The following is a 23,817-nucleotide window of genomic DNA, read 5'->3' as shown; positions in this document are numbered from 1 at the left end:
CTCTGAGCTCTCGGCTCAGATGCGTATGTATTTCACTGTGTAGTATACACAGTGTGAAAGAGGAATGCTCCAGGAGCACGCTACGTGCTGGGCTGTGTGTGTACTACAGGCTGGCCAGCACAGCTGTAAGCAAAGGAGTGAACCTGTCTCTGAGTTTTCTCAGGCTGAACCCCAGTGCCATGGCTTAGTGGTGGACTTGGCAGTGCTGGATAAAGGTTGGACTTGATGATCCTAAAGGGTTGATTCTATGATTCTGTATTAAAAATACCAGACTTGGTTGTTCCCTCCCTTCTACATCCTGCAGAGGTCTCCTTTAGGGCTTGCTAGGAGAGGAGGGAAGGATTCTAGGATCCTGGATATAAAAGTTCTGCATTAAACAGAGGCAAACCCTCTTCTCCAGGGCAAACATCCTGGGTGGAAGTTCTGCCTGGCAGCTTGGCTTTGCAGACAGACCATTTACATTTTGTTTCTCTCTCAGCTCATCTGCATCTCCATATTCAGAGGCTCAGATACACATCAAGGGCCTCTTTCTCCACTCCTCCTCCCTGGGAAACCAAATGCTAACTTTGGGGAAACACGGGTAGAGATCTTGGTGATAGTTTTCCTTTTTGCTCCACAGTTAGTGTGGTCATTTACAACCTTAGAGTAAGTTAGTGATGTTTAATAAGGTCAGTGCTGGCATCTATGAGTATTAATCTTAGTGTGGTTGTTACTGATCTTCAACTATGGGAGCAGATAATGGTGGAAAGAAGAGTTTTTAAAGCAAAGGGGAATCTTGCCATTGGGTGAGAAGAAAACTGGACAAAGAGAAGTGATTTGGAACAAGGAGTAGGCTGATGGGTGAAACAATTGCCCTTCAGTATGGTGGCAGTGGGTAGCTTTGAACTTCTGGCACATATTGTGATGAGTGTAGAAGTTTGAAGGGACAAATGATGTGTTAATGTGGTCATATAAAGCTTTTTTGTTTCATAGATGTGTCCTTAAGTTGTCAAAGTCATACATATAAAAGGTGCATACGTGTGAATGATGACTGTTAAGTGGTAACCACCTGCATTTGGTTTAATCTTGCTTTCAGTTTCTTGCATTGAGAGATAGAGATGGGAGACAGCAACAGATCTGAATACAGGGAAGTTCCTAGGTCAGTCACAGGAATTGACTTTTTGTATATCTAAGGTAGTAGGAAGGGCTTAGACTCTTAATTTGAGTGTGTATCATTGTGTATTAGAGCTTTTCAAGATGCTTTTGCTTAGTAAAAGGAAAATGTTGAGGTTTATGGTTCTCCTATCTAAAACTAGTTGATAGGCAATAGCAAGCCTTTGGCTTATAGCAAAAGCTGAGGGATTCAAATGCTGCAAAATTCCACAATGGCAATGTCCTCAGCTGGGGATAATGCTTGAAAAAAATCCAGCTTCCCAGCTCTGGAAACCCCTGCTTTGAAAGCCTTTGTCCCTCAAGCCAGATCTCTGGATACAGGCAAAGAAGTCAGCTGAAGAAATGGAAAAAGCCTGCGAGTTTTTGATCCTGGTCTCTGTGTTTTAGCTGCAGGATATTCTCCAAGGCTTTTTTTCTGGGATTGGGAATATGCTCCGCTTCATTTTCCATTAGACTGTTAAATACTTACAGGCAGATAGCCAGTTCCATACAGTGCAAATATGTCTCCTGCTCAGTTAGCAAGATACCTCTCATGGATTGTCTTAGGAATGGTCAAAAACAGTAAGTGGAAGACGGGACAGTGTAGATGCTAGGCTGTTATGTATCACCTCGCCAGACACATGCTTCAGCCCCTGGACAATGGACCAGGATGTATTCACTCCCCACTCTTTTGTTTCCCTGCCAAGCCTTGCTGCAACACTTGCAGTCCCTGCCGGTGTTGTTGGGCTTTATGATGTGCATGTCGCTTTGCTTGCTTGGCTGAGGCGAAGCCACTTGAGCCAATGGATGGTACCCAAACATGTGGCATCGCTTCAGTTCCGCCAGCAGCCCAGTGCCATACACCATTGTACGGCTCATCTTTCCTAGGAGTTGATGGGAAAATCAGTTTCCAGAGAACTGGAAAGAAGAGAGTGCACATTTTGCTTTTCACAGGGATTGGGAATGCTGTTTCCCGCCAACCTCTTGCCATGTGGACACGATATTCCCAAGTGTGTGTCAGCCTGGCCTGACACAGCAGCTGGGATTGCTCTTCCCTCCTTTCCTTTGTAGCTCCTATAAGCAGGAACCTGGTAGAGATCCTGTCTCCTCGGTGGGTGTTACACGCTGGCCGGGGTGTCTCGCAGATGGCAGAGCAGATCCTTAGTAGCAGGCAGTGATTTCAGTTTGCATTTACATGGGCAAAGGCAGCCTTGAGTACTGAGCATAGAAATGCAAAACCGGGCAGGATGTGCTGAGTGCGGCTCTGTCTGAGAGAAACCTCACCACTTCAGAACAGATTTTCAGGGGTTTTGCATGTGAAGCAGCTGAGATGCACAAGAAAGGAATGATTGTACCAGGATCTAAATAATTCCCTCTTGTGTTATAGTCCTGATTACTATCCGCTGACATGATGTAACTTGGACCAGATGTGTTTTCCCACTAACTGGAATTCCGGTTCGTGCACCTGTTCTTCAAACTGTGCAAGGATATTGAAGCTGCTTTTCTCTGGGCTCGTGTGTTGAACTGCAGGTGACTGGGCTTAGCCAAGCACGGTATTGTCACACTGCAGCCTCTAGTTCTTCCTTGCTGATGCACTGTTCAGAATCCACATTACCTAAGGACTGCAGTGGGAAAGCGTTGATGTTTTGATCTCTTTAGGGGAAACACAGCAGAACTTTGTGTTGGGCAGTATACGTCAAGCTAAATTGTAGCTCTGCAATGAAAATGGTCTTTTTCTGAGGTATTTTCTTGTATTTCTGTCCTGTCCACTGATGAAATTGAGTAATGAGTAAGAGTGATGAATATTAAAAGAAGCAAAGTGAAAAATCACACCCTTATCTCTATGTTTATACTCCCCAGAATGATGCTTTCTCTTATCAGCCTTTCAGCATAAACACGTGCCAGTTTATCAGTTGATCAGAGTTCTAATGCTTCTGCACCCAAATAATGTGAGGAGTAGGTGTGAAAGCATTTAACTTGAAAAGATGCTGCTCTTTTGCAGGGGTTGAGCTGCTCTTGCATTCTGAATGCACACAGCCTTTAGCTGTACTGGAAGTTCCTTCCTGCTGAGTAAAAAGGCAGCAGGGATGCTGGTTGGAAACGGGTGGTAGCCAGGCTGTGATGTGTCCCATGCTTGGCACAGTGTTGGAGCTTTATTTCATTAGTCCCCCCCAACCTGCACCCGCTGCCTTACTCCTAAGCATAGCTTCTTCAGAGCTATTTGGCTCGTTAGTAACTGGTGCATTATCTTAACTAATGTAAATTGTTGCTTTATGCACATGGGGTTTCACCCTTGTCAACTGTGGGCAAATCTGGTTGCCCCAGGACATAATGGAGCTGCTGGATTGAAGCTTCCAACCAAAAGGCATTCGGGATCCTTCAGAGCTTCAGGTTGTTCCTGCATATGCAGAATGGAATTGCCCTTAACTACAGCAGTTCTAAGGTTTTTCTTTTTCTAACTGGTCTTGTTTTATGGAAAAGAGCATTTCAAGGTGTTTGGAGCATCTTCAGTCAATGAATGAACGATTGAACTTGGGGTTATGTATAGTGATCAATGCACCTACATGGCAGATTGGCAAAATCTCTCCATTCCTTGCAGTGCCTCTCGCATCCATTTAAAAGCTGCTTTAAAGGGAGATTTGTGGGCTCTTAAGAGGGGAAGTCTGGCGTGAAGCTGCAGGTCTTGTGTTGTCAAGGAAGCCTCCTATAGGTTGGGATGCTTGTGGTGGTGTTTCAGCACTGCAGTGGTAGCTGTGGCTCAGATCCACACACGCTGTAGCCTTTTGGAGACCTAAGTTTGTCTTGATGTCTTGTGAGTTTTATTAAGGTTGAGAGCACTTCTGACTGTACCAGGATGGGAGCGAAACCTAGTCCAAGAGGCTGGTAAATAGAACCAAACAGTTGTGTCCTGTGCCTGGCTTGAAGGGCTCTGTTAGAACAGAGCAGGAAAATAATGGATGGGTCATAAGTTAATGCATTTTTAGTGTTGGACATTGACTACTGCAGTCTCTGCTCTCATAATACTCACTTTTCAGGTACGTATGTGAGCTGCAGGAAGGCCCCAAGTTCTTACCCTTCCTCCTCTCTTTTCCTTACGGTGTGTGTAAAACCCAAGCAAATGCCACTGATGTGTGAATTGAAGCATAGGCATTTTTGAAGGAATTTTCTGCTGGTTATGGCTATCTGGAAGAGCAGGAGAACTTCCAGATGTTACTAAGTAATAAATCCATACAGAGCTGTCTTTGTGTCTGCAGACAGATCACCCTTGTGCCTGCAATGCTTCTGCACTTGCCAACCTACAGCAGAGTGGATGAGACCAGAGTCTGACCATCTTCAGAGCTAATATTGATAACTTCTGTATGCGCAGCAATTCAGATGGTTTCAAATAAGAAATCAGACATCAGGCCACTGTCCCCAAGTGCTGCTTCTGCCCTTGCGTGGAGCCACCAGCACCATCCAGTGAGTGGTTTGGTGACCATGTATAGGCTGTGCTGGGCTCGGTGGCTCACAGGGAGCTTTGGGGTGCAGACCTGACTGTGCAAGCCCTCCACTGGGTACCAAAGCGGGGAGAAGCTGCTTTTATCCTGTACCTCAGTGTCTGCCTCTGGTGGGTGCTTGCCAGGGCTCAGGTCCTCCAGCCTTGGCCCGGGTTAGGTGTAAAGGCCAGGCAGCCATCCCCCCTCTGGGGGCCAGGTGAGGACATGGAGTTCCAAGCCATTAACCTCTGAGTGCATCACTCTTGCTGTGTGTGATTCCAGGGCATCTCCTGAGTCACAGTTGGGGCAGGTGATTGCACCCCGTGCTCTTTGCTACAGACGGGTCTATTTTTAGGACAGATAATGTGAAGAAATGTGGTTTTTCTGTAGAAGCAGCACAAGCATCGCGTGCAGTGTTGCTCCCACAGACACGTGCTTCCTCCACCTACACATCTGTCTGCAAGTTGGCTGCGCTTTTTCCTCTGGGTTAGAGCCTATAATGTTTCATAGGATCCCAGACTGTTTGGGTTGGAAAAGACCTTAAAGCTCCTCCAGCTCCAACCCCTACCACGGGCAGGGACCCCTTCCACTGGAGCTGCTTGTTCCAAGCCCCTGTGTCCAACCTGGCCTTGAGCACTGCCAGGGATGGGGCAGCCACAGCTTCTCTGGGCACCCTGTGCCAGCGCCTCAGCACCCTCACAGGGAAGAGCTTCTGCCTCAGATCTAACCTGAACTTCCCCTGCTTCAGTCTGAACCCATCACCCCTTGTCCTGTGGCTCCAGTCCCTCTCCAGCATCCTTGCAGCCCCCTTCAGACACTGGAACCTGCCCTGAGGTCTCCACGCAGCTTCTCCAGGCTGAGCAGCCCCAGTGTCCTCAGCCTGTAGGCTTGCAGGACTTCCTTGTATGACCTTTGGTTAATGTTGGGTGTAGCTCACAAGCTCATTCTGTGCCCCTAATACAGTTACTCCTCAGGTTTAGGTCTTAGGTAAGCTTCAAAGAGTGCTTTTAAACAGTTTATCTTTTCCTGTTTTAACCACAACCTGCATTGCTCCCTTTAGCTCCAGCCATCCAGCAGCTTTGGAAAAGGCAGATTCACCTTTAAAAACCAAGCAGAAATTAAAGCATCCAAATGCTGCATCTTCCATTTGGGATGAGAAACTCCCCAAAATAACCCGTGCCAATATCTGGGACAGAGCTGCCTGGGAACCCCCAGCAAATCCACGTGCGCTGCTTGTATTCCATGGCTAAGGAGAGCTTTGCTTTCCCAGCTGTTAACTCCTGGTGTTTGAAAGCTGCAGGTCCCTTGAGGGTGGCAGGCGGTGCTTTCAGAGTGAAAGTAGGTTACCGATGCTGCAGAGTGAAGTGGTTTTGAGGCCGAACAGCTTTGATAACTCCAAAGAACCCCTTTTATTGTTCTCCCTTTGAAGTGGGACCTGCTTGTGCAAAGGGGTTGGTTACACAGAGTACTCCTGAGCTGAACAGGGGTGAAATGCTGGCAGGGCACGGAAAGAGAGTGTTTTGCCATGCAGGAAACAGGGGTGAGGGTAAAAGCTCCTTTTCAAGCCAGTTTTTGTGCTTTTCCTGGCTCTCTGGCAGCAGCCTCTCCTGATTGACTCCTGCAGCTCAAGAGTGATGCTCGATGTGCTGAGGAAATAACCAGGTATTTTCTCCATGACACAGGGATATTTCTGAGCTGCTGAATAATGCATGGAGTTTTAAGGGAAAGGCTAACCTGGATTTCCTCATGCCCACTGCTTTCCAAGGGCCTTCCTGGCTCTGGGGTTGTTAATGCTGGCTTGCAATCACAACCGGTTTAGTTTATTATTTACTAGTTTTCCCATCGGGATATTACTTGTGATCCCAAGCCAACGGTAACAGCCCATCTCCACGTATTTCCTGGCTCTGCTGGGTCTTGGCTTCTTCCTGCCTCACCTCTGGAGCTGGGAAGCTCCCAAGACCCCACCGAGGAGGAGGATGCAGCAGTGGGAATAGATGCTGCTGTTGCGGTGCTGCCGGTCACTGCCTGCCATCCTCAGGGCCCTTCCTGAGTGCATCTGGGAAGCCTGGAAAGCCATTCCCGAATGTGTGGTGGTGAACTTTGAAGCTGCTGATGAGGCGTGCAGACTTCACAAAGAGCTGGAGGGCACAGTTCAGGCTTTATTATCCAAACCACCAAGACCATTGGTAGCTTCATCTCCTGTTCAGTTGCATTCACTTTAAAGGGGGGAACTGCTGGAATTTCCCCCCTTTAAATATATATATTTATACATATATATATATATGTATAAATATATATAATTCCCTTAGAATATATAAATTGTATCAACACATGTTTGGATGGAAATTAGGGCATTTGCCCCATGAAGGGTATTTTAACTCAGTATGATGTGGAAGGAAGTTTATCCTAAAAACCCATATCTGTGAGACTGCTTTATGGTAGTGGCTTTTTATTGTTGCTCCAAGAATAGCAATAATACAAACAGCCCTATGATTCTATGCAGTCCAAATGGTTTATACCTGCCTGCTGGGCTTAGCGTCAAGGAATTGATCAGATTCCAGTAGTGAGAGTCCAGTTTTGTTTGTATTCAGCTGCTGAGTCCATCACTTTCTGTGTTAGGGCCCTTCTCACCCTTTAGTCAAGGGATGTCCCTTAGGCTCTGTCCTTAATTCCCCTCTTGTGCATCCTCTAGTCCCAGGTTCAGTGCCCGGTGTGTTTAGGCAGGACTGGCATTTCTGATGTGAGCAGCACAGCCCACATCTTGGCTTGCTGCTGCAACGCTGTGCTCCCAAAATGCAGCTGTCCTGGTGAAAACCAGATGGGAGAGATGGATCACTTGTGTGCAGTGGGCATCACGTGGCGGTTTTCACAAGAGGAAGTAACAGTGTCCTGGTCAAATTCCAACTTGGATAACTGCAAGTGGAATTTAGATGGGCAAGTGCCATATTGTGTGGCTTCTGCATTGGGAAATAAGTAGCTGGGGGAAGGGAGAAGGAGACAAAAGAATAAGTGCTTTAAATCAAGAGGCTGCGTGAGGGATCTCTGAGGTGGAAAGGAGCAGGGGACGCGGTGTTCTTCATGTGATTTAGTGCTGTGAGCTGAAAATGGCTCCATTGAAATCCTTCATGCATATCTATGTTAATGGAATGTTGTTCAGTGGAATGTGTCCTCTGCCTAGGGAAGGATGGGCTCCCTTTGGGAGATACAGGAGGAGGTGTTTCTGTGGAGGGGCGTACCTGATTTGATAGGCTTATAGGAGTAGAGTGGGGTTACCTGTGCTCCTGAGGGTCCAGGAGGAGCTCAGATGAGCATCTTGGTTGAGCCTTGCATCAGGAAGTGGTGGACAGTAGTCATTGCTTTGAGTTCCATATCCCAGCAGTGCAGCAGCACTTCTGGTCCCCACAAAAGGTGCACTTGTTTGTACTGAAAGCTGCCAGGTTTGCTTGAGACGGTGCTATAGGCCAGGCCACCCCCAGCAGATGCAGCTCACAGATGCTATCCCCTGTGTCGTACCCCAGTTTTGCAAGCTCAGAACAATTAGCTGATGATTTGAGGGCTGAATTGTCAATTGACTTTGTCTTCTCTGTTGTCTTTTCTAGAGACAATGGTCAACGGTTCCCTGGCAACTTTCTCCAGAAGAATCATTACTCCTGCTCTGCTCTTGCCATAGTACCAGAATCCTGTGACCTACACATCAGTGCTCAACACCAGCAGAGAACCCCATTGTGTTCATTCTGTGTAGATGGAAGAGGCGTCGGTCTCGAGAGTCCATCCTGATTTCAAGCTGCTTCCTTGGTTTTTCTGGGATTAAAGGTGCTCAATGAATCAGGGCCCCCCAAATGAGTCAAACAGCCAATTCATGCCAACAGTTGGTTGAAAACTGTGCGGCACATGTAGCAGGGATGGCGCAAGAGGACAGTCGCCGTGGTCAAGTGCCACCTGCCTTTTATCATGGTGCCAGCCAGGAACTTGATCTGTCCACCAAAGTGTACAAGAGAGAGTCAGAAAGTCCTTACTCTGTGTTGGTGGACACCAAAATGAGTAAACCACATCTTCATGAAAGAGAGGAGCAGCCATATTTCAGGGAGAACAGAGCGGTAGGAGAGGTCCGGGCTGTGAAAGAAGATAGAGAAAACTCTGAGGACTCTGAGGAGGAAGAAGAGGAGGAAGATGAAGTGACTTACAAAAGGGAGCAGATTATAGTAGAGGTAAACCTTAACAACCAAACATTAAATGTATCAAAAGGGGAGAAGGGTGTCCCCTCCCAGTCCAAAGAGACTGCTGTTCTTAAGACCAGCAGTGAGGAAGAGGAGGGTGACAGTGGGGAAGAGGCCACTGAAGACAGTAATGACTATGAGGAAAATGAGAGGCAGAAGAAAAAAGAGAAAAGAGTGGAAAAAGTTAGTGTTGCCCAAAGGAGAACAAGGAGAGCTGCATCTGCTGCAGCAGCCACAACTTCCCCATCACCCAGACCTACAAGGGGTCGTAGAAAGAGTGTGGAGCACCCCAGGCGTAAGAAGAAAGCTGCAAAGGAGCTCAAGGCACCTGTGCAGAAATCAAAGTGTGAAGAGAAGGAGACTTTAACCTGTGAGAAGTGCCCCAGGGTGTTTAACACCCGCTGGTACCTGGAGAAGCACATGAACGTCACCCACAGGCGCATGCAGATCTGCGACAAATGTGGGAAGAAATTTGTGCTAGAAAGTGAGCTGTCCCTTCACCAGCAAACAGACTGTGAAAAAAACATCCAGGTAGGTTTGCTCACCTGCTTGCCAGATTTCCAAACCTTCTGTCGTGCCCTGGATACAAGCTAGTGGACACTTCAGAGGGGGAAATCTTTTGCGCAGCCCAGGTTCTGACCGAGACCTTGTCTCTACGTGTCAGCACTTTGGTGTCTTCCAAAGGAAGTAGATGGCAGGGAACAGAGTGTGCAGCTGCCATCTGATGCAGCAGAGGTGCTGTGGTCTTTAACCACGAGCTGGGGAAAACACAAAGCTGCTAATGTCAGGCTCCAGAAACAAGTGCGTTTGCAGTGAAGCCCTTTGGCAGGATAAACCCTCCTCCTTGAGGTGCTGAGCGCCTGCAGCTATCGCTAGCTTTAATGTGCACACTGTTTCAGTGTCCTGAAATCAAGTCACAGAGCATGGCCAGGTAAGATTTCAAAGGGAGAGTGCAGTTCTGGCACGTTGCTGGTCTTGGAATGGGAATTGTGTGACATACCAGAGAGGCAAGCAGGTGAGAAAGAACCTGGGGAAGTAAGGATGTGAACTGGTGTTCAAATGGAAATCTTACTGAGCCAAGTGCCCACAGGTAACTGACAGTAGGTGTTGATGTATGCATTTGGCAGTGCATGAATTCGGTGACTCAGTCTGTTAAGGGCCTTTTCCCAGTGTAAAAAATCTCAGTAAATCTTGCTGATAATGTAAAGATCTCTGGTCTTTGTCACCCAAAGATTTGCAGCTTTTAATTGGTTCCAACAATGGCAGCCTGTGTTGTAAGAGAACCATTTTAAAGTCCTAAGTTGTGGAAAGAGCTCCAGAGTTTCTGATTCATCTGTGGTTTGTGCTTTGCTCACAGGCATCTGTGTTCTCCTGTAACTGGGGGCACTGTTGTTGTAGCTGCTGATTCAAACGTGCTTGCTTTGCCTTGTTAAGCTCAGCACAACATTGCCATCTACTTCTGAAGTGATCCCACTGCCAGCATGGAGCTCAGCTTTTGTGCAGCTGAAATGCTGAGAGTTCACAGGGCTTTGGCGAGTTCTTTGTCTGCCCAGTGAGTTTTAGCAGCAAGATTTAAGATTCTGCTTGTTTGTTTAAATGCTGCACTGAATTGGGATTCCATTCCCACTGTGCGGGAGATGGCTGAAGTCTCTGCCGTGATTTCTCTTTGCTGTAAGACTCAAACGCAGCTCTGTGTAACATTGTGCTGTTTTCCCTTATGTTTCAGCTCAGAGGAGGAAGACTGAAGGAAGGAGTAGAATATAAGATGCTGAGTCTTGAGCCTAGTTAGCAAAACACATCACCACTGCAGTGTGTCCTTGCAGGTTTTGAAATGAATACCATGCAAGTTTGGTGCAGAGGGCATTGAAATGCAGATTGCAGCAGTGCCCCATCATCCAGGTGGCTCTTTCACAGCATTAACACTCTTTAGACTTGAAGCAGGAATTCAGGAATATTTGGAACATAGGGCATAGAATGGAGAAGGAGCCTGTAATCCATGCACACACGTGCTGCTGAGGGGTTCCATTGCTGTGCCCCAAAGTGATAGGGTGAGAAGAAGTGGTAGCAGTTGTATCCAGTACAAGCAGAATCAGGTCTAGAAACCTTCCCAAATACTGGAAGCACTGCTGCTCTTCTTCAAGTTCCCACTATAAGCATGTATTCAACAATTCTTTCTGTCTCTCCTGACATCTGGAATGTGGTTCCCAGCTGCCTGCTCATTTGGTTTTCTCTCATGTGGCAAAAGGAGTAAGGGGATATGAACATGTTACGTTAATACAGGGTTTAATGTGTCAAGGGGGATGTGGAGCTTTGCCTAGGAGAAAGAAATGGTTTCATTATGGGAGTGGTAATTGAACTGTTAAGAACATGAGTGGCTCCTCTCTGTGTTTTTCACCTAAGTGAGGGGATATATCCCTTTTTCCAGGTAATTTCTGGGTTTCATCCTTTTAACATGAGCACCTTCACAGAACTTCTGTTGTCACCTCAGCCTCTCTCTGTAGTAACTCAGTATTCTACAGTACTTGCTGCTGACCATCAGTTAAATGTAGACTGACCAGTCCAAGGGTTTGCTTACCTTAAATCAAACCTTTTTGAGCATTTCTTAGCATTGCTTTATTCCCCAGGGTTTCTCCCCCCCAACCCTCTCCAAGGGCTACAGTTTGGTCCTCACATGCCTCCACGTAGGCACTTTCAGATGCAGAGTCTCTCCTTGGCATCAGCACGGTGAGTGGGGTACCAGGGTTTCCGAGCCTGCTGAGACTGAAGCCCTGTAGAAGCAGCAGAACGTGGCTGTGCAGGGAAGAAGCAGCTCAAGATGGCAGCAGGCCCAGCAGTGAGCAGCAGGCAGCTCTCCTTACCTGGAGGGAAGGAGGGTGATAGAGAGGCAGAGATGCACCAAACCCCCCAACACCCAACAGAAAATAAGAAGCCACAGTCCCTTTCTCTTCATGTCAAAGATGAAGATGTCTCCGTGTCCTCACGTGTGTCTGCTGTCAAGCTTTACAGCTCGGGTATGCTGGAGTGCTCAGGTTGCTACAAGGACTTTTTTTGTCAAGTCTTTAGCAAGAACCAGCTATTGGGGTAAAAGAGATGTGTGAGTCCATGGATCCTGCTCATCAATGACTTTCTGGACATACCACAGAGAAGAGATTCAAGCATTGTTTGCATGTTGTCATTTTAGACCTATAGTGCTGCTGATCCATATAAATGAAGAGTCAGAACACCAAAGATGAAGGTGACAACTTGCTTTGTGCCACGCTCTCTACATGGTCAAGAGCTGCAAGAGGGAAGCTGCCTTCTGTGTAGAGCTAAAAGGAGATGAGAGAGCTCTGAGGAGTGTTGAGTGTTGGAGGGGTCACAGTGCTCCTGTGAAAGACAGAGCTGGACGTGCAGATGGGTTTAAAGGCCATGCGGTGGTGGTGGCCTCCTCCACCTCTGTTGTCTTCTCCCCACCCCAGGGGTTGGGCTTGCTCCCGAGCCAGCAGCATCAGTGCCTGTGAAGTTGTCTTCTCTGTGTTAGCTCCTTGAGGGCTCATCCAGCTGGATGTGCTGTTGTGCTGGGGACATAAGCTGGTGCAGTGGCTGTAGTGCTCTTCAGGTGGCACCACCATGCAGTGTGTTTCCTTCCTCTCCAGTCCTGCTCAGGCTGTTTTCTTAGTGTAATTGTTTCAAGTCTGAAACAATCAATGTAGGCTTAATCTGAGACAGTACACAGCCTTTTGACTTGGTTTGGGCTTCTTTTTATCATGCAAGAGGAAGATCCGTGGCTTAACTCCACTGACTTGAATTACTGAATCTTTCTAATTGAGAATTCGTTCTATTTATCCCATTCATTCAGTGCGTTTCCTGTAATAAATCATTCAAGAAGCTCTGGTCCCTCCATGAACACATCAAGATTGTCCACGGATATGCAGAAAAGAAATTCTCATGTGAGATCTGTGAAAAGAAGTTCTACACCATGGCCCACGTGCGGAAACATATGGTTGGTGAGTTATTGATGAGTGCTTCTGCTCGTTCTGCCTCACAAGCATAGAATGGTTTGGGTTAGAAAAGACCTTAAGCTCATCCAGTTCCAATCCCTTACAGTGGGCAGGGACCCCTTCCACTGGAGCAGCTTGTTCCAAGCCCCTGTGTCCAACCTGGCCTTGAGCACTGCCAGGGATGGGGCAGCCACAGCTTCTCTGGGCACCCTGTGCCAGCGCCTCAGCACCCTCACAGGGAAGAGCTTGTGCCTTATACCCAACCTGAACTTCCCCTGGTTCATTTTGAGCCCATCACCCCTTGTGGTTCTTAACTCCTAATTGCTGTTTTGTGGAGAAATACACTAACTTCAGTTGTCTGAGCTTTATCCTTAGCAAGTTCAAGTCTGTAGTTCTGGGCAGCAAGCAAAATCTGTGTGTGTCTATGTGGATGTAGCTCGAAGCTGTTCAGAAGTTGGAGGACAACAAATGGTTCGAGAAAAGATTGCATTGGAATGACCCTGTCTAACGTACTGTTGTGTTGCAGCACACACAAAGGACATGCCATTTACATGTGAAACCTGTGGGAAATCGTTCAAACGCAGCATGTCTCTCAAAGTACATTCCCTACAGCATTCTGGAGAGAAACCTTTCAGATGTGAGGTGAGGCAGCAACTGGTAATACATGGAGATACGGTAGCAGGAAGGTATAAACTTAGTAACCCTGTCAGTGGGGACTGTAGGTGGAAACTCACTGCCTTGTAACTGAGGTGTAGTTCCATTAAAATCTGGGCAAACTGTGGAGAGCACAGCAGAGATGCAGCCATTCAACCCGGGATGCCCATGGTTTGCTCTGACTGCTGGCTCTCATGTTTTAACTCAATGAGTACCCACTACAGCAGGATTTGAATCCCACTCTTCCCTCAGTGTTCGTAGCAGAGCCTGATGCAAATGCCAGTAATCCTCCCTGTCCTGCCCCATGACTTGAAGCAGATGGCAGTGAAAAAACAAATCACTGCTGGATTTTCACTTGTGGGAAACACTGCAAAGGGTGACCTCCTTGGGGTGGGAGACTCTGAGTTTCATCTCTTACAGCGGGTGTGTGCTGGGATGAGGGAAAGTCTCTCCCTGCTGCACTCACAGACCTTTGCCATTGTCATTTTATGCCTGCCCTGGGGAAGGAGAGCCAATGGGGCAGACTAACCCAGTCATGTGTCTGGGGCAGATAATGTCTCAGTCACCTGATGGGGATGCTTGTGGGTATCACATGATGGAGGCAAGGGGTGCAGAGCCCTTCCTCTTTCCAGAGCAGGTCTGGTGCCTCACTCTGCCCATCAGATGAGGCACAGCTCCAGCCGGACACCGAGTGCTAGTGGTGCTTGTGCAGCCACGGTAGTCCTGGGAATAAGACTCTTAGGAATGGACTTCCCTCATAGCAACAGATAATAGCTGTAAAGCCAGACCGGTAAAGCTGCCGTTGGCATTGCTGGGTGAGCAGAGTCCTCTAGTGGAGGCTTGCTGTAGTCCAGCAAAACCTCCAAATGATACCTTAAGCCAACAGAAGCACTTTGCTGTTGGCATAACCCTGTCTCTGCTGCCAGCAACTGTGTCAGCTAAAGGTTGTGACTGTTCCACGCTCCTTGCCAAGGCTCCTGTGCCAGCAGACCTCAGCACAGCCCAAACTCTACTGGTTGCATCATTTAAACCCAGGGTCTCTGTGTGTACTAGTTCAGGTATTAACTCCTTACCATAGTCAGTTCAAAGTGCTGTCCCCTGACTGCCTTGCTTCCTGCTGTGTGATGCCTGAGCATCATGGGTTGTTGTTTTTCTGTTGCAGAACTGTGATGAGAGGTTTCAGTACAAGTACCAGCTGCGCTCGCACATGAGCATCCACATTGGGCACAAACAGTTCATGTGCCAGTGGTGTGGCAAAGACTTCAACATGAAACAGTACTTTGATGAGCACATGAAAACACACACTGGTAAGAACTAATTGAGGAAAAGCACGGGTAGCTCCCAGGACAGGAACAGCCTGTACTTTCCTTGCTTGTAATTTGGCATCAGAACTGCTCTCCACTAGAAAATCAGAGAGGAGAGGTCCATACATTATCTCACTGTTAGATCTGTAGTCCTGTGATTCAGTGTGGGGGAAAATGAGAGCTTAGGCTTACTTCCTTCTTACCGTGGTCTGAAGGAACCCCTTGCCAAAGCCTTGTAGAAGATTGTCATGCATCAAAATCCGAAGGTGAGAGAGGATTTCATAAAGACTGAGGGCTGCTGCAGAGCAGCTGTGTCTGTTTGCTGAAGGCAGCAGCCACAGTAGCCTCTGTAGGCTGCAGTTTGTTTGCATAGAGGTGCTGAAGTGTAAGGGTTAGCAGATGTTCTGTGCCTCACTGATTGCTGGCTCTGCTTGCAGGAGAGAAGCCCTTTATCTGTGAAATCTGTGGCAAGAGCTTCACCAGCCGCCCAAACATGAAGAGGCACCGCAGGACTCACACAGGGGAGAAGCCCTACCCGTGTGACGTGTGTGGCCAGCGATTTCGCTTCTCCAACATGCTCAAGGCACACAAGGAGAAGTGCTTCCGTGTCACCAGCCCCGTCAACGTGTCAGCTGCTGTCCCCATCCCTCTCTCCACCACCTCTCCTGCCACCACGGTCCCTGCTGTAGTGAACGCGCCCACCGGCCCAGCGCCACCCATCAACCTGAACCCAGTCAGCACGCTTCCTCCGCGCCCCATTCCCCACCCGTATTCACACCTTCACCTACATCCTCATCCTCACCATCCACATCACCTCCCGGTGCCCCCAGTCCCTCATTTGCCCCCTCCTCCAGCTCTTTTTAAGAGTGAGCCTTTAAACCACAGAGGCCAGAGTGAGGACAGCTTTCTGCGGCACCTGGCAGAAAAGAACAGTTCAGCACAGCACCACTAACGGCTCTGCTCCCTGCCAGCCCTTTCCCCATTTGTGCACATGGAAGCCTGCCTTCCTGGCAGTCCAAGAGGGTTGGTTGGTGAGGATCCTTGTCTCTCTCTTAGCCCCAGCACACGGTCCCAATTCTACCCCTTGATTCAGTTACCAACCGAGGAAATCCTGTTTCGGATCAGCAGTGCTCCTCTGAACCTGGGACCCAACAGGACTTCAGCCCCGTTTGCTTGCGTTTTGCTGGTGACTTTTCTACATTTCAGATATTGAGACTTGTGGGATTTTCTAATTTCATATCAGCTGATGAGGTATGCTTGCTTTTATAGCCTGGCCTTCTCCTCAAAGAGGAGACAGGCCTGGTTTTCCTTTGTACTAATCGGAAAGGCTGTGAGATTAATACAGAGCATTAATTGTAACACTGTGTATTGTAATGGATTCTTTTCAGCTTTTGGGGCCGGCTCTGGAGTGAGCCAGCCACGTATTACAGTATATTTGAGCATTATAAAGAAAGACACAGAAATGTCTTGTTTGTGTAGCTCTCCTAACACACTCTTTATTTTACTACAGAAATTATTTTAGAGGTTTTTGTATAGACCTATTTAGTAGTCTGTTTCTAAAATGAAATGTATTTCAATAAGCGGTGTAATTTTTTCAGTGTAGCTGGACCTATGTTGTATAATAGATAAATTTTTATAATCATCAAAATGTGATTCTTAAAAAGATGCATAAAGCTTCTAGAGTTAAAGTTATTCTTACAACCATACAACTTAAAAGGTGCTGCAGAGAAGAAAGGAACCCGAGAGGTCTCTGGAAAGGTTGCCTCCGAAGTGATGGTGATTTAAGGACTTTAATTTATTTTAGTAGGGCTTGTTTTATTCCTTTTTAAACCTTGTTTCCCTTTTCACAGTTTTGGACAAGGACATTGGGGTACCATATTCCCACCGCACAGGTTTTCTTGGGAGGTATGGATGGGTTAGAAAAGGAGCCCCTTACACATAGGAACCCGCTGCTTTAGGAATAGAGAGTCATAGGAGAATGGGAGATGGGACGGCAGAGAGGACATGGAGTACCTCAAATCAGCCAAGCATCTTTTCTTGAGAGGAGAGCCAGGTTTAGTGGCTTCTCATGGTATGATTTGAAGTTGGGGATCACATCCAATGCTGCTCTTCAGATTGCCTCTTGGAATTCCTGGAGTTGTTAGGAGAGGGGTATGAAGGGAGATCATGAAATGGGATGTTTCTGACTGCTTGACTGTAAGAGTGAGAAGTTTGAATGAGACGATGGTGTTTCAGTTGCATTGAGGAAATGCTGATAGCACTGTAGGTACCATGGGAAGCTCTCTCCCATAAACGTAATGTGCATAAAAAGATGGGATGATTTCTAGGGGTCATAGTCATACTCATGGCAAAGCTAAGTTTTCCAGTTGTAGGATAGGAAACTTTGAATTGTAGGCATGTCACTGTTTCATAATCCCGGGAGGCAGTGAGGGGGGAATGGCAGGTTTAGTGCAGGGCTGGTGGGCTGGAATGCCAAATGTCTCTGTTTAACCAGCGAGTAGCTGTTATTTTTTCAGGTTTGTATTTCTCTTCAGCTAAACTAAATATAGCAGCATTATGCAATCTAGGAACTTGTTGCCACCTTCCCTGACGACAGAGGCCCAAGGCAATGTACTGTAAGTCCTCTTTTCCTTAAAATTCCTACTTTTCCGTGCTGCTTTTTGAGTTAAATCCCACCAAACTACATCCAGAGATCCTCATAGGCCAGATGTCTGCTTGCTAATGAAGCGGGGGTCTGTGGCTGATGTTCCTGGGGTTACTTCCTCCTGGTTAATGCTTTGAAGTGTGTTGAACCACCAGGTCCTCTGTTGAGAATGAGCTCCTCGGGTGATGTTCTGGTCTTCACTGTTTTCTACCACCTTACCATTCACGGTGGGGTCTTTTCATAACAAGCATGGGAAACTTTAGGACATAGAAAGGGCAATTTGTGCCCAGGAAACCTCCTCAGTTTTGGCTGAGCTGAACCCCCTGAATAATAAAGCAATGTTTTTTTACGTGTTTTCTCTATCATATTTATATGCACCCTCTACCTTCTAAAAGCAAAAGCCAGTTATGGAACTGAATTCCCACTGACAATGATGCTGACTGTTGTAATTACTGTGGCTGGTCCGCCCCGGAGGTTCTATGCATTCCACATCACCTTTGCAACCTACATTTCTGTCGTGCCACTCTTTTCTGGTCAGGCCTGTTATGAACTGATTTTTAAATGCTAAAACAGGAAATAAGGATAATAATAATAACCTTGGTAAACGGATTGTATTCCAGTTTTGCAAACTGATTTTTCTTCTCAATAAATTTCCAGTATTAGGCTGCTATTCAGAATTCCAAAATCTGGGGCAGTTTTGTTCTGTTATTAAGTTCACAGCAATGATGCACTTTTTCCTTCCGAGACTTCCCAACTTCCTTTCTGTCTTCTGTTGAGCCCATTTAATAGTCTGTCAGGGTGTGAGCTGATGTCAACCGATTCTCCTCAGTATCTGGGACAAGCGTACCAAGAGCTGGGCTAAAAGCATTGCAGTGTAATAGCTGAGGAAGTCCATATTCCAGCAGGAAAAGGAAAACGGGCGTTCCAAAAGGCAGAGGAAATTCAAGGATGAGATTTGCTGTGGCTTCTGCTTAGATGTGCATTGCTCTGCACAGCTCCTGCAGTCTGTGCAATGCTATGGAGCCTGTTCCGGTGTGTTCATGACTTTCTGCTCCTGCTCACAAACCAAGGGTGATGGTTTGTAGCAGCTTGTCTCTATTGAGTAATTAATGGGGTTGCTTTGTGGTGTTAAAACACTTCCTTCAAGAAGGGCAAAGACAAATGATGCCAACAGCACCTCTTCAGCAGGGACTGTAATGATAGGACAAGGGGTGATGGGTTCAAACTCAGACAGGGGACATTCAGGCTAGATCTAAGCAGAAGTTGCTCCAAGCCCTGTCCAACCTGGCCTTGAACACTTCCAAGACTTGGAGACATGGCAGAAGAATTAAAACCATCCTTAAATAAAGGCGAGCATTTGCATCTCGTATGGATACTGGAGAAAAGTCCTCCTTTGGCTCCACATGTGTCCTCAATAAGAATTTTACCCTGGCAGCAAGCAGGAAATTTGCAGGTTTTCAGCTTCTGATCTAACTCCAACCAAGGACTGAACTGCATGAACTTCATGGCTGGTTTCTGGCCCAGCAGGGTAATTTCTGCCTGCCTTAACCTGTTCCAGTCTACTTTAATGCCTGAGCAGTGGTCGTGGATCACAGGGGCTCCCTCTGATCTCAGCCATAACCAGTGTGTTTTGTGGCCAAGGCCACGTTCTCTGTCGCATGAGCTGTGGGGTAAAGACTGGGCTGGGCTGTAGCGGTTTGGGGTGGAGATTTGGATTGCTTTTAAATTGACCTGTATGGTCCCTGCATTTTATTGACTTTATTTATTCCTTTCTTGCTCTATTCCTGCCTTTACAGATTGGCATTGGCAAATACCTTCTGATGTAATGTCTTGGAATATTGAGAATGGCTGCCTGTGTCCTGAGTCATAGCCTGCATGTATGTGCAGAGTGGCTGTGTTTTGCAATGCAGGGCATCTCTGCGTACTGAGAACTCAGGTACACGTGCATGTAGCCAAAGGAGGCTCCCCGAGAACAGCAGCTGCTCTGGATGTTTGCTAAATACTTGTGTCACCTTTGTCTCCCTGAGTCACCCTGCAGTGGGTGTGTGGTACGTGCGTGCATTGGTAACCTTCATTCTCCATGCTCCGAGGCTCTTTCCTGCGCATCAGAGCTTTGGAACTCATGGCTTGAAACCCAGAACTGATGTGGAACTTTCCACCCAAAAGGAAGTGCAGCTTTGGGCTGGATTCCCTTTCCTGAAGAGCCTGCCTGGGCCCTGGGCACTGACTGTGTGGAACCAGGCCACAAGTCCCCTGCGGAAGGGCTCTATTAATGATTATCTTCCCCTTGGAGAACTCTGCCCAGGGTCATTCCTGTTTGTTCTAATGGGCCTACACAGCAGCAGTAGAGTTCCCTCAGTTGTTTTGTATCTTGTTTGAGGATGACTTTGAATCCTTGTTGAGGATGACTTTCCATGGGAATACATGGAATTCCTAAATGAGGTGTGTGGTGTCCCAAAGGGTCACTGAAGCCTTGTGACTTCTATGGAGCCAGGCTGAGAGAGCTGGGCTGGGGCAGCCTGGAGAAGAGAAGGCTTCTGAAGGGGAGACCTGAGAGCAGCTCCAGTGCCTAAAGGGGCTGCAGGGAACCTGGAGAGGGGCCTGGGACAAGGGCCTGTAGGGACAGACCAAGGGGAATGGCTTGAACCTGCCCGAGGGGAGACTGAGCTGAGCTCTTAGGCAGAAGCTCTTCCCTGTGAGGGTGCTGAGGCGCTGGCACAGGGTGCCCAGAGAAGCTGTGGCTGCCCCATCCCTGGCAGTGCTCAAGGCCAGGTTGGACACAGGGGCTTGGAGCAAGCTGCTCCAGTGGAAGGGGTCCCTGCCCGTGGCAGGGGTTGGAGCTGGAGGAGCTTTAAGGTCCCTTCAACCCAAACCAGTCTGGGATTCTGTATAGTCACCAGTTAGGGTCTTGCCTTACAGCTGGTGGGGAAATGCCCCATCCCTTTCAGGGAAGTGGGATTGACTTTTCTGGTACAGCACCGAACCGATCAGTTGTGGACAGATTGGGGTTTGGGTTTGTATGGGGCTGTTTTGGTGGGTTGGGCGGTTTGTTGGGTTTGGTCTGTTTAATGCAGCAATAACTCATTAGTGAAGCTTCTCGAGTGCCATGGGAAGGTTGTGAAACGAGTGGTTGCTCCATACAAAAGTCATAACACGGCTTGTTTCTTGTTCCTCAGAAATGCATAGCAAGGATTTCTCCCTACATGAGAAGTTGTGTAACACATGGGAGCAAGGAGGACCGATGGGCGCGTAGGGAACTGAAATTCCCTTTCTGAGCCCCTCTTCATGCCTTTTGATTTCCAATGAGAGCTGATAGTAGCAAGAAGTGAAGGGATTTAAAGTGAAGTCAGGAGGAAGCTGCAGCACAGACCTGCAGTAGCCAAACTGCTGCGAGCCCCCACCACCAGTAACCCTGAACTGAAAAGCCAGTGGGGATCGGTCCCGGCTGCTCATTTGACCTGAGCAAAGGTGAGTGTGTTGTGGCCAAGTGCTCTTCCTCCTCAAGCTCCGGTTTGCAGTTTCACCTTCAGCTCTGCCTGCAGTCTGAGAGCAAAAACCAAGGGGCAGCTGATAGCAGGGCACAACTTTGTCCTCAGCCACTCGTGTGCTGCTGCCACGCACTGCACCTATGGGGGTTAAAGGCTGTGTGGTGGGGTACTGATTCAGATTGGTGGGGTATTCGTTCAGATTGGTGGGGTATTGATTCAGATTGGTAGGGTGTTCATTCAGATTGGTGATGTATTGATTCAGATTGGTGGGGTATTGATTCAGATTGGTGGGGTATTCAGATTGGTGGGGTCTTCATTCAGATTGGTGGTGTATTCGTTCAGATTGGTGGGGTATTGATTCAGATTGGTGGGGTATTGATTCAGATTGGTGGGGTATTCGTTCAGATTGGTGGGGTATTCATTCAGATTGGTGGGGTATTCATTCAGATTGGTGGTTTTTGTTGGTGGTTTTTGTTGGTATGTATTGATTCAGATTGGTGGGGTATTCATTCAGATTGGTGGGGTATTCATTCAGATTGGTGGGGTATTCATTCAGATTGGTGGGGTATTCATTCAGATTGGTGGGGTATTCATTCAGATTGGTGATGTATTTATTCAGATTGGTGGTGTATTCATTCAGATTGGTAGGGTATTCATTCAGATTGGTGGGCTATTCATTCAGATTGGTAGGGTATTCATTCAGATTGGTAGGGTATTCATTCAGATTGGTAGGGTATTCATTCAGATTGGTGGGGTATTCATTCAGATTGGTAGGGTATTCATTCAGATTGGTAGGGTATTCATTCAGATTGGTAGGGTATTCATTCAGATTGGTAGGGTATTCATTCAGATTGGTAGGGTATTCATTCAGATTGGTAGGGTATTCATTCAGATTGGTGGGGTATTCATTCAGATTGGTAGGGTATTCATTCAGATTGGTGGGGTATTCATTCAGATTGGTGGGGTATTCATTCAGATTGGTGGGGTATTCATTCAGATTGGTGATGTATTCATTCAGATTGGTAGGGTATTCATTCAGATTGGTAGGGTATTCATTCAGTTTGGTGATGTATTCATTCAGATTGGTGATGTATTCATTCAGATTGGTGATGTATTCATTCAGATTGGTGATGTACTCGTTCAGATTGGTGGGGTATTCGTTCAGATTGGTGGGGTATTGATTCAGATTGGTGGGGTATTCATTCAGATTGGTAGGGTATTCATTTAGATAGGTGGTGTACTCATTCAGATTGGTGATGTACTCGTTCAGATTGGTGGGGTATTGATTCAGATTGGTGGGGTATTCATTCAGATTGGTGGGGTATTCGTTCAGGTTGGTGGGGTATTCATTCAGATTGGTTGTGTATTGATTCAGATTGGTGGGGTATTCGTTCAGATTGGTGGGGTATTTGCAGCTGCACAATACCCCTGCAGCCATGCACTGAGCTGAGAGCTTGCAGCACAAAACCATTTCCAGTTTTGCTTTTCCACCAGGACTCCAGCCTGTTCGAGTTACTTTTTCCCCAATAACTCAGTGCAGGCACTGAATTGATGTGTGTGTCCTTGCCCTATAAAATACTGGTGTGCTTTCATCCAAACCTCGCAGGCTGTGAGAATCCCTTCACACCTTCCGCAGGAAGCCAGCTTTCTCAATCAGCGTTGGTTCAGACTAGGAGGAAGGGTTGTAAAGAGACCTTTGCTGTCTGAGGGCTCCCAGTGGTGGTCCCTTGAGCAGCCAGGCTGAGTAAATGTGGTGTGTGGCTGTCAGGTGAGTCCATAACCCTGTTGTGCAGATGTGGAACCTGCCTGCCCCCATGCGAGTGAGCGACAGCGGGTGCCTGCACCCGGCTATTTCTGACCCAGACAACTGCCCCCAGCCCAGGATCACCATTTCCCCTTTCGGTTCTTAGCTCCTCTGCAGCATTTCCTCTCTAAGGTTTTTCAGGCATAGACACTGGCTGTAATCATAAAGGAGATCACAGTCAGTTGCCTCTTTGTGGTTCTATTTTGCCTACCTATGGGCCAAAAGCTGGGGACCCAATAAAATAACAACAGGGAAGTCTTGCTCACCTCACAGTGTATTTGTGATTGCTTGAGCAAAGCAGGGAACAGGACATAGACAGGGTTTCAGCTGCAGAGGTCTCGGATAATGATCCATAAAATTAGTTCAGGCTGAAAAATGATTCCTTCCAAGCAGCCCAAGCATGAAGGTATCAGCTTTCTGTTGAGCCTTAGGTCTCAGTCCAAAGGTCTTGAACAGGACATAGGCTTTCTTAACTGTGCTCTGATTCTTAGGTAGCACCTGTGATCTCAGCAGGATCCCTGCACCTCCCTTCCAGAGCACAGCTCCTGCAGGGTGCTACAAGGAAATGCATCCTATGTGAACAGCAAGGTTGGATTTGCCTTTAGCTGCCCACTGGCCCAGACCCAGAGACAGAAGGAGAGCATCAAGGAGGCACGTTCCCTAACTTCCCATTCCATGCTGTAATGGAAAATGGTTCATCAGCCATCACCAAGGAAACAGGGAACAGGTCAGAATATGCTGCTTTACCTGGACTCAGGGTTTGGGTTCTTACAGAAACCGTGTATTTAGAGTTAATTCATAGGAAAATTCCTGCTTGGCCTGAAAAGTTGGCCGGGGTTCTGTGGATACTGAAGCTACTACCAGAAAACAACTGGATTTTACTATGCAGTGACTCATGGATTGTCATTCACTGGGTTTAGATGTGTGTTTTCACTGCCGGCAGTACTCCAGCCATGCCTGCTCTCTACCAAACTGATGGTAGATTGACACAGAAGAGAAATCCAGTTTAGTTTAAACCAGTGTCGCCGGTGGCACACTGTGCTGCTGCCGGAGCTCTTGGCTTGTCCCATCCCACAGAGAAATCGTTCCCCAGGGAGCTGCAGTTTAATCTATGTCCTT

The 23,817-nt window shown here is 47.4% G+C and overlaps 1 protein-coding gene across 3 annotated transcripts in view; it reads left to right on the top strand.

Moving 5' to 3' along the window:
• ZNF652 (zinc finger protein 652) overlaps nt 1-17,976 on the top strand; it is a 31,071-nt gene extending 13,095 nt beyond the window's left edge. For all 3 annotated transcript variants that reach the window (XM_061343163.1, XM_061343162.1, XM_061343164.1), the window contains 5 exons: nt 8,207-9,355; nt 12,663-12,810; nt 13,331-13,446; nt 14,621-14,765; nt 15,200-17,976. In XM_061343163.1, the coding sequence (XP_061199147.1) occupies nt 8,447-9,355; nt 12,663-12,810; nt 13,331-13,446; nt 14,621-14,765; nt 15,200-15,714 (1,833 nt within the window). In that variant the 5' untranslated portion in view covers nt 8,207-8,446 and the 3' untranslated portion in view covers nt 15,715-17,976. The remainder of the gene's footprint in view (nt 1-8,206; nt 9,356-12,662; nt 12,811-13,330; nt 13,447-14,620; nt 14,766-15,199) is intronic.
• Nucleotides 17,977-23,817: the final 5,841 nt, after the last annotated feature.

The sequence above is a fragment of the Neopsephotus bourkii genome, unplaced genomic scaffold (genome assembly GCF_033783945.1).
Source record: "Neopsephotus bourkii isolate Nb327-2 ecotype Australia unplaced genomic scaffold, CSIRO-AGI_Nbou_v1 NB_1821, whole genome shotgun sequence".
Taxonomy (NCBI): Eukaryota; Metazoa; Chordata; class Aves; order Psittaciformes; family Psittacidae; genus Neopsephotus; species Neopsephotus bourkii.
Note: the sequence above shows the minus strand (reverse complement) of the source record. Positions and strands in the feature narration are given on the sequence as shown.